This window comes from Pararge aegeria, chromosome 15 (assembly GCF_905163445.1).
Source record: "Pararge aegeria chromosome 15, ilParAegt1.1, whole genome shotgun sequence".
In the NCBI taxonomy this organism is placed as follows: domain Eukaryota; kingdom Metazoa; phylum Arthropoda; class Insecta; order Lepidoptera; family Nymphalidae; genus Pararge; species Pararge aegeria.
In genome coordinates, this window is record NC_053194.1 from 4,383,077 (window position 1) to 4,399,967 (window position 16,891).

At 33.8% G+C, this 16,891-nt stretch overlaps 2 protein-coding genes and 1 non-coding gene across 6 annotated transcripts in view; 1 reads left to right on the plus strand and 2 right to left on the minus strand.

Moving 5' to 3' along the window:
- Positions 1-1,401: 1,401 nt before the first annotated feature.
- On the plus strand, positions 1,402-4,032 carry LOC120630119 (peroxisomal catalase 1-like). The gene is made up of 2 exons (XM_039899271.1): positions 1,402-1,545; positions 2,542-4,032. The coding sequence occupies exons 1-2, from the start codon at positions 1,402-1,404 to the stop codon at positions 4,030-4,032; spliced, it is 1,635 nt and encodes a 544-aa protein (XP_039755205.1).
- An 8,765-nt stretch (positions 4,033-12,797) lies between these two features.
- Positions 12,798-12,869, minus strand: Trnae-uuc. The gene has a single exon. It is a non-coding gene; the product is annotated as a tRNA-Glu (tRNA).
- A 2,100-nt stretch (positions 12,870-14,969) lies between these two features.
- LOC120629840 (diuretic hormone class 2) overlaps positions 14,970-16,891 on the minus strand; it is an 81,809-nt gene continuing 79,887 nt past the window's right edge. Inside the window, exons 5-7 of one of the 4 annotated variants that reach the window (XM_039898898.1) lie at positions 16,392-16,424; positions 15,900-15,935; positions 14,970-15,312 (exon numbers count right to left, since the gene is read on the minus strand). In XM_039898898.1, coding sequence (XP_039754832.1) covers positions 15,183-15,312; positions 15,900-15,935; positions 16,392-16,424 — 199 coding nt within the window. In that variant the 3' untranslated portion in view covers positions 14,970-15,182. The remainder of the gene's footprint in view (positions 15,313-15,899; positions 15,936-16,391; positions 16,425-16,891) is intronic. The other 3 variants (XM_039898899.1, XM_039898900.1, XM_039898901.1) reach the window with 3 other exon arrangements.

A 16,891-nucleotide genomic window follows, 5' to 3' on the forward strand; every position in this document is an offset into this window, starting at 1 on the left:
ACAATCGAACCGAGAGCCTCTTGACCACTTGAAGAACCACAAATATAAAAGTTTATTGGTTCGCGTAGATTATTTCCGGAAAAAATAAAGGTTTGTTAAAGACCTGAGTTAACAGACATTTTTTATGTTTCGGAAAAGTAACCTCTGTCAAAAGTTGGCATGGAACCTTAAAAATTATTGCCTCAAGAAAAAACTGAAATGGCTGAAAGCGGCAAAAGGCGTAAGTATGCCTCTAATGCAGAGTTACATATTGGTTCCGTTTGCCATGGAGACTAAATGCATAAAAAAAAATCTTACGAGACCTTACACCACGGTTGATTGCCTCATCTGGTGACAGGACAGCTGGCTGATGTTTTGCGCAAAGGATCAGCCTGGAGGTTCATCGCGGAAATGCTGCCAGCATTTTTGGCACCATTCCAAGTGGTCATGGGCCCTTGCAGTTATACATACGTTTTATCGTAGCATAAAAAAAACATGATACCTAAGGTCATATTATTTACATTGGCCTAAGTTGAAACAAAGCATCAAACACAATATACAATCGTGGTTTCTAAACTATTGATAAATTTTACAAAGACAAGGATTTTTAGAAGCAGGACGCTTCCCTCTCCTGTGAAACAAAATTTTTTGCAAAATGTTGTTGGAAAAGAGCAACTTAGCTACTTCTCGGTAGAGTCTGCCTCCGGAACCAGTGGTAGAGTCGCCACTAACAGACATACTTTCAAATATGCTTATGAACCTGGCCTACTTGAAATAAATGTTTTTTTTTTATTATATAGAATGTGTGGTTAGCGGTGATAGCGTAGTGGGTAAGGGTTCGGTTTCCCTTTGGGGGAATCATTCCTGGCACGCACCTAATTTTTTTTCAAATTTATGTGGGATTTTAATTTATGCAATTAAATAACAGCATGCTAGAGTATTCTCCCAATTCTCATGGGTGTGTGAAATCTACCAATCCTCATTTAGTAGCTGACTAAATGAGGGGTGGACAACGGAATCCTCACAGAATAGGAACTGTGCACCATATTCTGAGAGAATTCCTCTAGGTTCATAGGTTCTATGTGCCTAGGACACACGTGCCCTGTAGTGGCCGGTGATAGGTCGATGATGATGAGTAGGAGCCATGCAGAAATAGAAGCCAAATATAAGAACTGTGCTGTCACAAAAGTGATTGAGGTTGCAGAAAAAATCGATTAGCATTTTAATTGTACCAATCGTACATTCGTACGTAATATTCATAAATATTAATAACATAGCATCTCGGATGTCTGAAATGAGTTTAATTTTGATAAGTGGATTTCACTATTTTATAATAGTTATTGAGCAATTAAATATTAATAATCCACCCAGTGCGTATAAAACTAAAGGTCAGCTGAATTATGATGCATTACCCTTTTCAGGATGAAGGGGCACATAGTGTTTATTTTATATTGTTTTTTTATAGGAGCTAATCATGTGACATGTAGTGAACACGAAATTTTGGAGTACCTGAACAGGACGGAACCTGCGAATCGGCAACTTTGCGAATTCAAACTGAGACATCCGGTACGTGAATATATATACCTACTAGTCTAATCGGAAAGGGTAAGTAAAGTACTAAGTACTTCTCCGATACCCTTTCCGATAACAGCTATAAAAAAGAAAAAGTCTTTACGTACCGACCCCCATCAGACAAACCAAGAAAAATGGTTTCACAGGTTAATAATTACTTTGAAAAGCGTGAAAGACTGTTGATTACAACGCTATTGATTATTCCATTGGTTATTATAGTACCTATTAGCTATTTATCACAATGAAACCAATTTTTTCGACTACTTTTTGCTGAGATCAATAATTTTAGAGGAATAAATGTATACACCGTTGTCATAAAAAATACACGGTGCCAAACATCAGCTGTGTGTTTAAGGTCAATGGGGGTCATGGATAATAAGGCAAAAATATATATACTAACCTACTTATCTATCATTTTATTGTCATCAAAATAGCGATGATAAATCATTAGCTGGAAATACAAATAACAGAAATCATAAATTTATTTACTGACTTCCAGTAAAACTTTGATACCTTTTCTCGGGAATTTGACGCTCGGAAAGATTTATCATCTGTTGAATAAGAAAGTTTTAAACGTGTATTACAAAAAAAAAGTGTTTATATTCTGTTTATGTAACTTCACCATCATTATCATCACTATCAAGCCAATATTGGCATAAAGGGCAATTAAATGGTCGATATGACGAGAAACGTGACTTTGCCGCCATTTTAGTTTTTTAAAATACCTACCGCTCTTGTTCTAACGGGGAAGGAAAACATAGTCAGGAAACCTGCACGCTTATGAGTTCTACACAGTGTTCTCCAAGGCGTGTGAAGTCTATCAACCCACACTTGGGCAAGTAGACTACGGATTAAACCCTAAATTTCAGAGAGGAGACCCGTGCCCTGTTGTGGGCCATTAATGATTAGATAATAATGAGTACCAATATTACCAACAAAATAGATAAATAAAGAAATAGATCAATCTCTTACCTTTTTTTTGTCTTACAGAAACCAGTAGGAATACTTACTACGAGTTCAGGAAAGCTTGTAGAGCTAAGGGAAACTACCACATTAAATTCCGACTCTTTTTCGAATGAATACTTTATAGACTTCCTTACCCACAACGATGCAGAAAGGATTCCCGAAAGAGTTGTTCATGCCAGTGGCACGGGTGCCCATGGATACTTTGAAGTGACTCACGATGTATCAAAGTATACAAAAGCTGAAGTATTTAATGGCGTTGGAAAGAAAACACGGATTTTCGGACGCTTTTCTAATGCAGCTCAAAATCTCGGCGGAAGCGACCTTGTAAGAGAGCAGAAAGGGTTGGCTGTAAAGTTTTATACAAGGGAAGGCAATTTAGATTTATTATGCATTAATTTACCAGTATTCTTCTATAGAGATCCGATTGAATTTGGTCACTTTGTTCACTCTTCAAAGAGAAATCCAAGGACTCAACTTTTTGATCCTTCATTGCGCTGGGACTACGTTACGAAAAGACCAGATAACGTGCACGGACAGCTATGGGTGCAATCTGACTTCGGCCTACCAAACGGCTACCGCAAAATGAACCAGTTTCCCATTCACACTTACGAAATAAATAATAAGCATGGTGACAAATACTATGTCAGATTTAATTTTATAAGCAATCAAGGTATAGAATTCCTTTCAGATGAAGCAGCAGCAGCTATAGGATCTCGAGATCCTGATTATTTCAAAAGAGATCTATATAATGCAATCGAGAATGGAAATTACCCCAGTTGGAATTTGGAAATGGATCTTATAACGTTAGAAGAAATAAAGAAACTTGATTATGATCCTTTCGATTTAACGAGATTATGGAAAAAAGGCACATATAAGGCTATACCTATAGGGCGCATTGTTTTTAACCAAAATCCTGATAACCAATTTAGGGATAATGAACTCAGTGCATTTAATCCTGGAAATTTGGTACCCGGAATTCCTGGACCAATGGATAATGTGTTCAGAGGAAGAAGATCATCCTACCGCGATACTCAAACACATCGTTTGGGTATCAATCACAATAGAATTGAAATTAATAAACCACTGTATTGGAAAGTGTACAATCGTGACGGCTACGCTCCGGTAAGAGAAAATATGAGGGATGCGCCAAATTATTATCCCAATTCATTTAATGGTCCCGTCCCTTATGTGGATCCCAGTCGCCCTAATAGCAGGTTCGTTATTTACGAGCCCAATGCAGTAGACTTGGAACCGGCGTCGGAATTTTATAATGATTTCTTGACAGAAGATCAAAGGCAAAGGCTTGTGAATACCACAGTAAGGTCTTTGATGCCCGTGCCTCCAGACTTACAGAAACGGGTCATTCGTCTGTATACTCTCACTGACGTAGATTTGGGTACCAGGGTGGCTGAAGGTTTGAAAAAGGCGCTACGAATGCCTCCGCCACCGCCACCACCCGTGCTAAGATTAACTCAACATTATAAGAAGGACAAAAGTCGTCCTCACCACCACTAAACAGTAAAATTGACCTTAAGATTAACCACCTTTAGTACCTTTTATTTATATATTTTTGAACATGTCTTTAATCATTTGCTTTATGTAATTTTGTTATTAACGATTTGTCAATTGAATTCTATTTGTGTTATAAAAGTCACGACAGCCCTGGTTAAAAAAAACATAGCATAATCTTATAGGTTTCTGGTTATTTTATTGAAAATTTACAAGGTAGGTTGACCTTAACGTACTATCTAAAGGGATGTGCTTTGGAAAAGGACCTCTTTGGAGATCATGGTAAGCTATGGTTGGTCGTCTGTCGCCAGAATATATATGCGAAAATTTAAAAATAAAACGCTTTACAAAAATCGTTCTTGTAAAATTGTAATATGATTTTATAATATAAATTACAAATTTGTACTTTATTTGTTGCAGAATAAAGTATTAATTTAGTTTTTTTTATTTAACCCATTTTACGATCAGAGCTCTAGGCACCTGTTAAATTAAGATTTATTTAGTGGACTACGTTGTTTTAATATCTGAGGGTCTGTCTGTGGGGAGGTTTTTAGGCTGTGGCTAGTCACCTCAACAAAAGCGAAGGGGGAATTCCCCTGGTTTTCGGGTAATACAATCAAAACTATTGCGAAAAGTGGAACATTCTTTATTATTTAATAAAGGCAGTAAACTTTAAAATAAATATAATTAAACAAAAACGCAATTTCTGCGTAATTATATTTAAAAACCAAGATCAATTGTCAGCTGAAATACTGTATACAGTCTTAGTCGTAATCTTCTGAGCATCAAAATGAAAATTTATGGATAATATCAATAAAACTTGGATTGTAGAGCATTCATCAAACATCGTTTTTATTCTTGTATTTACGAACTATGACCCATATATAAAATATTTATAATATTCATGTATAAAAATTATATTAAAAGTGTTCATTCGTTGATATCGATATCAATAATGATTGATAGATAAATGAATAATTATTGATACTGTAGGTACAAGAAATTAGAATTTAAACTACCTCTGCATTTGATTAAAATAATATCGTCCGCATGATGAAAATTATAAGCAAAAAATCGTTACAATAACATCAATCTATGTGGCAATTATTTTAAACTTTGAATTTTGCTCTTCAACGCTATAAGCTTTGCATTGCTCACAAAGCATCAATGAACGAATGTCTCTACATTCTTAAGTAAGTTAGTTACATTAATCGAAATGACTAATACTGTTTAATCGTAATTTTTATATCTAAACGAGTAATCATTGTGCTTCTATAAATAATAAATTCATCTTGTACCTTTGGAGACAGATAAAAATTTATTTATAGAAAAAGTTCATCTATAAAAAAATATATGTTAAAAAAATGCAGGTTTTAATACTTTTGCACGCTTAGTAAGTGGCAGTAATTTGAATTCACAGACGGTTTTTTTTTTTGCAAAGATATAAATTATACTTTTAAGAAAAAATACTTAATTTTTTAAAATCTTATAACAACTGAGGGATTTGTGATTGAACAGATAAACAAACGTAAAAACAGACTAGCAAAGACTGCTGAAATCCTTTGGTGTCGAGTAAAAATAGCATAGTGAACAAAGCGTACAGCATCGTATATTCTGTTAAAAAGAAAACAAACATAAACGACCGACAACACAAAGCTCTTATTTCGCAGCAATTATTTCTCTCTGTTTGTAATGATTGGTTTCAACCGGTTTTATAACCACATGCAGCTGTAAACCATATCAATTATAGCGTATTTTGTTATTCCACTACAAGTTAGCCCTTGACTGCAATCTCACCTGGCGGTAAGTGGTGATGCAGTCTAAGATGGTAGCAAGTAACCTGTTAGGGAGTATGGTAGTCATACCCAAAATCGTTTTCTACGCGACATGTTTTTGCCCGCGTTGGGAATAGACTCAGCAATCAGTAGTGAAGCATGCTCAACCCTTTTTTTTTATTTGCTGGGAAATGCAACTAAAGCCCAGAGATTGCACAGGTAGAACTGCGTAGCATCCGACCCGGACGTATATATAAAATTAACTTATGTAATTCATTTTTTGCGAAACACACGTCAATAAGGTGTCACATATTGTTTTAGGGGTAATACATGCCAGTTATTTGGCATGCAATGTTACATAATAGGTTTGATGCCAAATTAATTGATGTCAAAAATAAAAAATATTGACACTTAGTCAATTATTGAATTGTTATATTAATTAATAACGATTAAAATAATTGCACTTGAGTGTCTCTAATAACATTGATTTTTTTTACATAATCATTATAAATGAGGCATAAAAAGTTATTTTGATATCACAGACGATACTTATATTATTAAATGTATGATATGTATTTATATGTGTAATCAGCGGCGTGCACTTCATACATGCACAAAAGCACTGCTTACCCTAAAATTTTTGTATAACCCATAAATGCGAGGGATTTTTCCATTTTATTGCACCTCCCTTCTTTATGCATACCCTGGCTAAAAACCCTGTGCACGCCAATGTGTGTAATATGCCCCGAAGGAAAGTTTAAACGACATTTTAATGTATTTTCAGCTTAATAATAGCATTTTGGTTACTTAAAGTTAAAAGAAAGTCGAATACCCTATTTTTGTTTGGCAGTATAGTACTTTTATACCATATCTAATGTTGTAAAAGCCAAGCAACCGAAATTTCGTGACTCACAACTCAAAAGATCACGCCCCTCTGTCCTTTTACTATCGCATAAAATACCCTTTAAGCAATGACAAATAAGAAAGATATACTTAGTTTGAACATTTACTTTTATATGAATTCGGGCCCTTATGAAACATTCGTTCGGATAATATATTTCGAAATAACATATAATTCTTTATTAATGAACCAACGAAAAAAATTTTTTTCTAGAAAAATTATAATTATATACTATAATTAATATTTACAAGAAATATAAGCCGTCTAAGTGTTCACTTATGGGCATGGTACCCAAAATGCTGGCGCTGTTGCCACTTGGAATTGCTAGACTTAGCAACATAAAAAACATATGAATCTAGAGATCATCTATCATAGAGACTTTAATAACTTATTATAAATAATTCAGTTAAATAACAAAAGATTTTTTTAACTTCGACTTTATGAGTAATAAATATTCAGTAAGAAAACTACATAACTATTTTAACTTCGATTTTATTATTAGCTATACGAAATGACTGCAATTGGGTCAGAATAAATTACTAATATCTATTTGAATAGTGAATGAGTTATTAATGTGTTTTTTCCGGCAATCATGTTTTATAATCATACGTAATTCGCGTTCGGTTAAAATTACAAAAAAAAAGTATAGCTATGTATAATATTAACAGACAATGCACTTCTAATTATTAACATTCGACAAAAGCGAAGGTTTTATTCAATGAGTTTACCATTTTTCAATGAATCGAAATTGAATTTCTGTTTTATTTATTAGACTTTTATTTTTATCTAGTTTGTAATGGGATACTGTTTAAGAACATTATAGAGAACTCTCAGGTATTCAGGTTTCCTCATGATGTTTCCCTTCACCGCCGAAGCAAGTGATATTTTAATTGCTTAAACACGTTAAATTAGACAAGTTAGAGGTGTGTGCTGGGATTCAAATTCGCAATCGAAAAGTAGCCTATGAGAGATTGAGGTGGATGTAGAGTATCAGAAATATTAGGATAAATGTAAGGTTTATTATTTAGTATGCATGGTAACTAGAATAGGTAGAAAAGTTTTCTATTTCACTCTGTCCTATACATTTATGTGTTTGTGTCTCCATGGTCTTATTTTTTGGTTTCATCTAGTTTGAAATCACAACGATTCTAAAGAAGTTTTTTTTTATGAAAACTAAAATAAAACTTATATAAAATTGTAATCATGTCTCCAAACATAGTTCTGATACTTATTTTTCATTACACTTGCTCGTAACGTAGACCTTATTCCATGGATATAAGGCTCATTAGCCAATATATTAGACACACTACTGATCTCCGCACTGTAATGTAAAAGCGCTTTTCAATCTATTCGCTTGAGGCGTACACGTACGAACATATTATACAGCCTTGTTTATTTACTCGCTGATAAAGTTCTGTACTGATTTACAAGATAATTCTCGGAGAAAACATAACATATTTGAGGAGTCTATATTTAAGTCTCGAGTAACGATAACATTGATTCCAATCTATCGTTGTAGTAGAAATAATTTTATTTTAATTCCTGCTTTTTTTATTCTTTGAAATCCAAGAGTCCGTTAGGTGAGTGATAGCTCAGTGGGTCGGAGCTCGACTTCTCTTTCGGGTAGCCAAGTTCCAATCTCTAACTTTTCAAAGTTACGTGCGTTTAAAGTAATTAAAATATCACTTGCCTCAACGGTGAAGGAAAACATTGTGAGGAAACTTACAGGCCTAAGAATTCCACCAATCCGCACTGGGCCAGCGTGGTGGACTACTGCCTTCACCTGTCCTCACTGTGGAAGTAGATCCGTACCCTATAGTAGGCCGGTAATAGGTTGATATAAGCTTTTCTTATAAACCGCATTGAAATTTGAATCATATAATCATGTATACGTAACTACCCGCAATTTGTACGAATATTTTATGTATCTATACTACCTACTAGATTATATTTCTGTAGGTAATGTACGTTCACATCATGTTAAATTTTTAAGGTCTTAAACCATAGAGTATTTCACACAACTGTGAACTTACGTAAATGTTAAACGGACGGTACCACATTGAAAGTTTTAGGTATACTTACATTTATCCACAAGCGCTTTACAAACAGGCAAACATATAAGGATTAAAATTAAATGTACCTATTTCTGCAACAAAATATTTGATTGGTTGTATGACGGTCGATTGGCGCAATTGGCAGCGACCCTGCTTTCTGGGTCCAAGGCCGTGGGGTTCGTACCCACAATTGGAAAATGTTTATGTGATGAAAATGCATGTTTTTTTAGTGTCTGGGTGTTTATCTGTATATTATAAGTATTAATGTATATTTTTCATAATAATATTCATCAGTCATTTTAGTACCCATAACACAAACTACGCTTACCTTGGGGCTAGATAGCGATGTGTGTATTGTTGTAGTACATTATTATAATAATTTATGATCGGACAGACAAAAGGGGCTCGGCACAAAGTCGCCATGTAAAAAAGTATCTACGCTAAACTATGCAAATATCGATGTGGGCTGGATATAGGTGTAAACGGAGCGAGCTGTTCCAAGCCACTTGTTCCGGAAACTCCTCGTGTCCAGTTCAATGGAACAAGCTCTGTGCTATCTTTAGCAAAGACTCACAATAACTTTATTATTTATGCTCGTCTGCGGAAGGGGCATGCGAGTTCAGCATTTACAAAGTCTGGGTAAACGGGGGACTCCATTAGTAACAACATATAAAATGTTTGACTAATATTTATTTATTTTTATTCAGAAAAACAAAAAAAAATAAAAAAACACTTCATAAAGCGGCATGTAGTAAGGTACATAAAGCGGCCTTATCACTAAGTAGCGATGTCTGCCAGCAAACCTAAGGATTAGGAAAACTAAAAAGAAAAACGAAAAGGTGGGATACACTGTTTAAAATATACATACGAATAATTACATACTAATACACCAGACTACACACATACAACAATACTATTGATAAATATACTAATATATACTTTAGCATACCCAGTTAGAGTAAATAAATAAATAATACTTGATTTAGAGAAATGAAATAAAACGTTCAGTTTTGATATCAATTCAATCAATCCAATCTGTCCCCTTAAAAAGCGGGGAAAGACTGGAAATAATAAGTATGATCTGTCCCCTCATCTGGTCCTCGGTGACAGGTTCAACTTTTTTTTCCTATCTGCCACCCTGAGGGGACAAAGCAGGTGGATAGGTGGGGATAGCGCATACTTGAATTATTGTTTTAATTAGGACATAGTATTTGGGACATTCATCTGTACTTATAATATTTTCTGTTGCCATAATGAACCCATTCTCTCCAACCCTACATTACCCTACTTTTGTCTTTCAAAATCCGCGCAACGGAGTTTTCGATTGATTAAGATTTTTTTGGATAGGCATAATTGACGTGGTTTTTTTAAGTCGACTTATTCGCGGACGAAGTCGCGCGGGTCCGCTAGTTTATCATATAAACTTTTAAATAAAGGTAGTAAGTGAAATTGCAAAGCTTCGTAGTTATCATTGAGAAATATACAAAATTACTCTGTGATATTATGGGACAATATAAATTCATAGCGCCGCCATTCAGGTTATTCCAGTCTACTGCTTCTTCACTGTCGACTGGCCATCATTGCATGTTAGTCATTTACTCGTAAATGGATGATAGAAGGCTTAATAAAAATGTGTGTGTACTTATGTACACGCGCTAGAAGTTATAGGTACTTCTTTGGTGAAACAAGATAAAAATCTTTTCGAAAATTTTATCTTACGCCTTATTGACGGCCGATTGGCGCAGTTTGCAGCGACCCTGCTTTCTGAGTCCAAGCCGTGGGTTCGATTCCCACTACTGGAAAATGTTTGTGTGATGAGCATGAATGATATTCAGTGTCTGGGTGTTTATATGTATTTTCTAAGTATTTATGTATGTAATTCATTAAAATATTCATCAGGCATCTTAGTACCCATAACACAAACTACGCTTACTTTGGGGCTGGATGGCGATGTGTGTATTGTCGTAGTATATTATTTATTATTATTATACGTTTGTGGAGAAAACGACACTAAGAATAGAAAAAAGGTATTTAATACATTGTAACATACATAAGTTCTTTCTTCATTATTCACTGAAAATGAATATTTGAGATTTATGTACAATTGAATCAATGTTTTTTGATGTTTTTTGCTTCTAATATTTTACATTCTATTGTTATAGTCCATTATCTTTTAAATCTTGTTATATTTTTACGGACATAAATTAAATTTTCAAATTGAATCAATTAAATCAGCGGAATGAGCCCGCAGACTTTGACATTTAAAAATGTCGACTAAAGCTAACTTCAGGGTATCGGTTTTTGTGAGGGAGTACTTACCGCGCATCGTAAAAAGTGAGCTTGAGTTGATGAGTTTAGCAACTAAGGTAGTTGCGAAACTCATCAACTATATATATATATATCTTAATATATATAAATCTCCTGTCACGATGTTTGTCCGCGATGGACTCCTAAACTACTTAACCGATTTTAAATTAAATTGGCACACCGTGAGCAGTCTGGACCAACTTAAGAGATAGCATAGCTTAGATCTTTAATTATAGTCGCAATTTCATTTTATTGCAAATTATTTGTCTATAATTAATTGACAGTCACATGTTATATATATATATATACTACTATGGCTATGATATAATATGAGGCTTAGCGATACTGAATACATTAAAAACAAAATCAAACGCAGACGAAGTCGCGGGCAACAGCTAGTATATATATATATAACAACATCCCGTTAAAATCGTGTAATCATCGCGTAACAACGCCGCTAAAGAAGTATAACTTCAAAATTAAAATGCACTTTATTGTATTTACTCTTAAAGACTCTTTTGGGTTCATTTTATATATTATTCTACAGTACAAAAATAGAAACAAATATCATCGACATAATAATATGCCGTAGGTACTTACTACTTAGGATATAATGCTGTGAAAGTAACTAAACACACAAGCCTAGCAGTTTAAACTTTTAGGCTGCAGGCTGCAGGGTAAATCTGTCCGAAAAACTATTTTTGTGGGCCCGAGGGTTTTATTTTTTTATGCGCTTAGAACTGCCAGTTGCCCTTGACTGCAATATCACCTGATAATAAGTGAAGGCGGAGTCTAAGATCATTTTTTCAAGCAGAAAGAATCAGTTTTTTAAAATAGTATTCCAATCAGACCTATTATGAGACAGTTAAAAACAATCTCCTAAATGGCAATAGATGTCCACCGGGAGATAAAACTCGGGAACTGTCACATATCTGAATGCTATTAACCTAGTACAAAAAACCTAGTATATCTAGTACAAAAAAAAACACGGAATAACTAGGGGAAAATTGAGATCACCTTTTCAATTGAAGTAACAGGCAATGAAAACCTGAAATCGAATGCATCCGAGCTCGTTAACACGAAGTCAATAGTACTTATTTGGATTCTAATGAAGCCCTTAAAACCACCTTCGTGGACCTTATTAGGTAGGTATTTTATTTGTTGCTTAATTCGATATTTATTTATCTGTGGATAAGATCCATTTCATTAATCCATTTATAACTATAGAGATACCTACTGTTCTCTTGCAAAGGAATATTCTAGAAGTTTGGTTTGGAAATATTATGTGATAATACGATATTAATAAATGAAGCGGTGATAGCGATAGAGTTTTAATCTCAGCGCGTACCTCGAAATTTCTAAGTTATGTGCGTTTTAAGCGATTAAAATATGACTTGCTTCAACGGTGAAGGAAAACTTCGGCAGGAAACCTGCATGCCTGAGATATTGTTCTCAAGGGTGTGTGGAGTCCACCGATCCGCACTAGGCCAGCGTTGTGGACTACGGCCCAAACCCTTCTCATTAGTCATTGGATGAGGACACCCGTTCCCTAAAGAGGACCGGTAATGATGATATAATAGTCTATTCTACTGGATTGACTGAGTAAATTGATTTTGCTTGAGATTAAAAAAAAATATATATATGTGCAGTAATTGTTATCAACATACGTTACGGTGTAAAATTATTATTTGAAAAAATAAGGTATTTGAATAAAAAGGAAAATCAAAATTAATTTTCCCGTACCGGGAATCGAACCCGAGCCTCCTGGGTGAAAGCCAGGTATCCTAGCCACTAGACCATACGGGATGTGACTGTATTACTGAAATAGAGTTACAAAAACTACATAATTTTGCAAAGTCGTCAACATTATTCAGTCTACCTAGAGTTAGTTGTAAATTATATATTTGGCATATAACTCGTTTCAACAATAGACAAACAGAACATTGAAACAAACGAAAGATTTAATAACGACTCGATAATACTTAGTGAAATATATAATAATATCATGTATTTTTTTTTCTTGCATGACATTTATTTAATTTGTCTGTTCAATTCTTGAAGCATGCGAAAATACTGACTGCACTCTAGTTTATTAAATACATTACCGCTATCTAGCAATAATACTCCGAACTAAATGGAGAACTACGTAACTACGAACCCCTTGCCTCGCCATCTAGCGTTATATATGAAAACTACAAAGGCCCGGTTGACCGCTTTCCTTAACTTAGTATGATTGTTAAAGCACAGATGTCGCTTTTAAATCTTTTGACATTTTTGCTTTTAATCACGTCACTGAGTAAAAAAAAAGGTAGGGTGCCCTGGATAAGAGGAGACCGACGCGGCGACGTTTAAGCCTAGTTTTGCAAAGATAATAAACTATCACAAATTCCAGTCTATTTTTTACCTATCTTTTGATTAATAGGTACAATGTTATCTTGCTACAAATATTATATAGGTAATAAAACCCGATATATTGGCGTACTTATATAATATTTATTTAGCAGAATTGATTTTATTTTCCAAATCTTTGTACTTAAACTTAAAGTTTTGTATCAGAAGAAAGACAAAAAAAACTAAAAACTTTTTTAGCACTAAAGACTTATGAAAATACTTTAAATAGAGTATAGAGTATGCACGTACGATGAGAAATCGTGCTAATTCGGGATGGGGGTGTCTATTTATTTTTATGTCCAATATGGCATGACTTGTATCCTAACTTGTTTCTATTTCGCTAGTTGGTAAACGGACTTTGTAGAACCGAATTTCGTTGCGATGTTTTGTGTTTGCGTCCCAAGTGATAAACGGAAAAAAACAAAAATAGATGTTTGTAAATATGTATATCTCTTTATTAATAACAGTAATCTCTAGACAGGAGGTATTGAATTACAGATAGATTTTGTTATTTTAAGTCGGTTCAATAATTAGGGTAATACGTAAGTAAGATACTAGAAGAGTAACAATGCTATTTTCACTACTTACAGCTGATTTTTTTTAATACATATTATGGTTACATATCAAAAATTCAAGCATTGAAACATTTGCAAGTTTCCTTTTTGGCATAGAGACGTAGGTTTAAGAGTAGGGAAAGATTTTTAGAGATACTTAATACTGATTAGGAAATACTGACGTAATAGATGTTATACAGTAAAAAGTTAAAGAGTAAATTGAGATCGATTATTACTGTCGTCATATTAAATGTTATACAGTAAAAAGTTGAAGAGTAAAATGCGACTCATTCATATATACTATATTTTATATTAGAGTGCAAAATACCAAAGGCTATAACATGATGTGTAATTTAGACCAATTTGTCTTCTTTGATTAATGGCCTTATGACAATTGATTTGAATCAGTAAGTGATTAAAAATCATCTTTGTAGGTATTTATTATATATCAAAGTTGCTTATAAATGTTAAAAAAAGATTTATAAATTATAATTATTGGAATGTATGAAAATCAGCCCTTAACTTTGTGATCGATGACAAAAATAGGAACGTATATTTTGCAGAACTTGGATGACTTTTTAACATAATAATATTTTTTGACTAGATAAAGATTAATACTATTTTACAGCAGACAGAGACTAGAAGCGTTTCATAAAATACAGTAAAAACTGATTTTTAAATCGTCAATTAAAAGTTCACAATACGTAACTAATGTTTAGTTAGTCATATTTGAATTTCGAGGTCTTTCTCAAATACCTATTAATATGCAATAATCAAGTGTTCAAAAATTTACTGGATGTAGAAAATATTAGCACGTAGTGTAGCCGGTAATTTTTAATATTTACACATAACATAATTACCTAAGGTATTATATAACATCAGTAATTTAGGTTAACTGTTCAATATTTTTTTTTACTTTAGTAAGAAGAAAATAATTATTATTTCTGACGATTTAAAAACCAGTTCTCAATAATATTCTCGTAGGCCGATTGAAATACGACTTTAACAATACATAATATTAGATTGACGGAGTATAAGTTTTGATTCATCATGATTATTTGATAGATCAAGCATAGAGTGTCTAAACTTTAAGTTTTAAAGCCATAGAGGTGACGGCTACATAAAATTAGTTTAGTTTAGTTTAGGTATTTTTTGGTTTATATTAGTTAGGTTCTTAGTGGGCATCGCGCCGCCTCCTGCCAGGTCCTCCAGCGAATCTGGACGCAGCCATGCCAATCAGGTGCTTGGCTTGAACAGCGCCGGAGAATCCACGATTTAGTCCCATATCAAGGTCCCGCTTCTCGCTGTAATGAAAAATTTATATTTTATAAACTCCGATAAAGCGAAAGCTCTCCTTCCAAATGTACACATACAGTTTAATTTGATTTGGTCGAAATTCGTTGGTTTGTAACGTATATTCAGCACAAGCAATGCACCAATCTTGATGGAATTTGACACATAAATACCTTGCATTCTGGAAATGGATATCGGATACTATATATCCCAGATATAAAAGTTCCCGGAGGATTTAAAAAATAGCCTTTCGTACTTTAAAGCTGAATTGATCTTGGCGTAATTTTGCATAAAGATAGCTTGCATTCTGGATAAGGATATTGGAATTACCTTGGCTAGGGAAAACAGACGGTTCCCGCGGGATTGAAAAAGAAAATAGAAAGATACGCGATCGAAATCACTGGCAACCTTTACAATATAAATAAGCATGTTCTTTGGCCCTTGTCGTTTATACTTATAAAGCGTAGTATAAAAATATTATATAAAAACACACAACTAAGTTGCACTCCAATATTAACATTTTCATAACTATAGCCCAGTTTTTTAAGGATTTCGATACAAACATCGAAGACATAAATTAATATAGTAAGAAAATTACTTGGATATTTCCTCTTCGTTGGTTGGCATCACTTTCCTTTGTGGGGGAGTAAAAAATATATGTATTAATACAAAATACACTTAATATATATTTCGCAGGTTTCTACTGATTTTATAAATGTTCTTTTTACACTCAAATAAATGTTGTGTGATCGATCGTCTTTATAATTTGACACTAAATATTTACGTAATGTTACAATCATAGAATAAATTTACAAGCATAGAGATTACGACAGTGGTGTAAAGTTTTTTTATCACTATATGTCAACCCGTAACTGCAATCTCAGCTGATGTCAGATGGCTCACCCACTAGAGGTATTGCAATAATCTTAAATCTTTACCCCTAATAGTTTTCTGCCATCCTGGTTATATATGGGTATAAAGCATAATCGGAATTATTAGCACAATGATTTTATTTTAATTTATTAATAGGTATCGTTTTTGCAGTGTTTTAGTCAAAAGGGGATAAAGGGCAATATAATAAAATAATTACTTTGGAATTCCGTTAGTTGCCGACATCAGAGTCCTTTTGTAGAGTAGCGTTGGAAAGCGTAGGAAAAAAATATGCGAATTAGTAGCATTTCATCTTGAGTAAAGTAATTAAGTTTAATAGTTATAAATAAATATACTACGACAATACATACATCGCCATCTAGCCCCAAAGTAAGCGTAGCTTGTGTTATGGGCACTAAGATAGCTGTTGAATATATATATATTTTTTATGAATATAATACACAAAAATAACTTTAATATACAAATAAACACCCAGACACTGAAAAACAATCATGTTCATCAAACAAACAGTTTTCAGTTGTGGAAATCGAACCTACGGCCTAGGACTCAGAAAGCAGGGTCGCTGCCCACTGAGCTAGTCGGTCGTCAATTAATAAAATAATACACTATAACTGAAAGTAGTAAAGTTTCTCAACGATTTGAATCGAACCAAATATTCTTAAGTAACGTAAAGTACCTACAGACCGAGGAGTATGCATT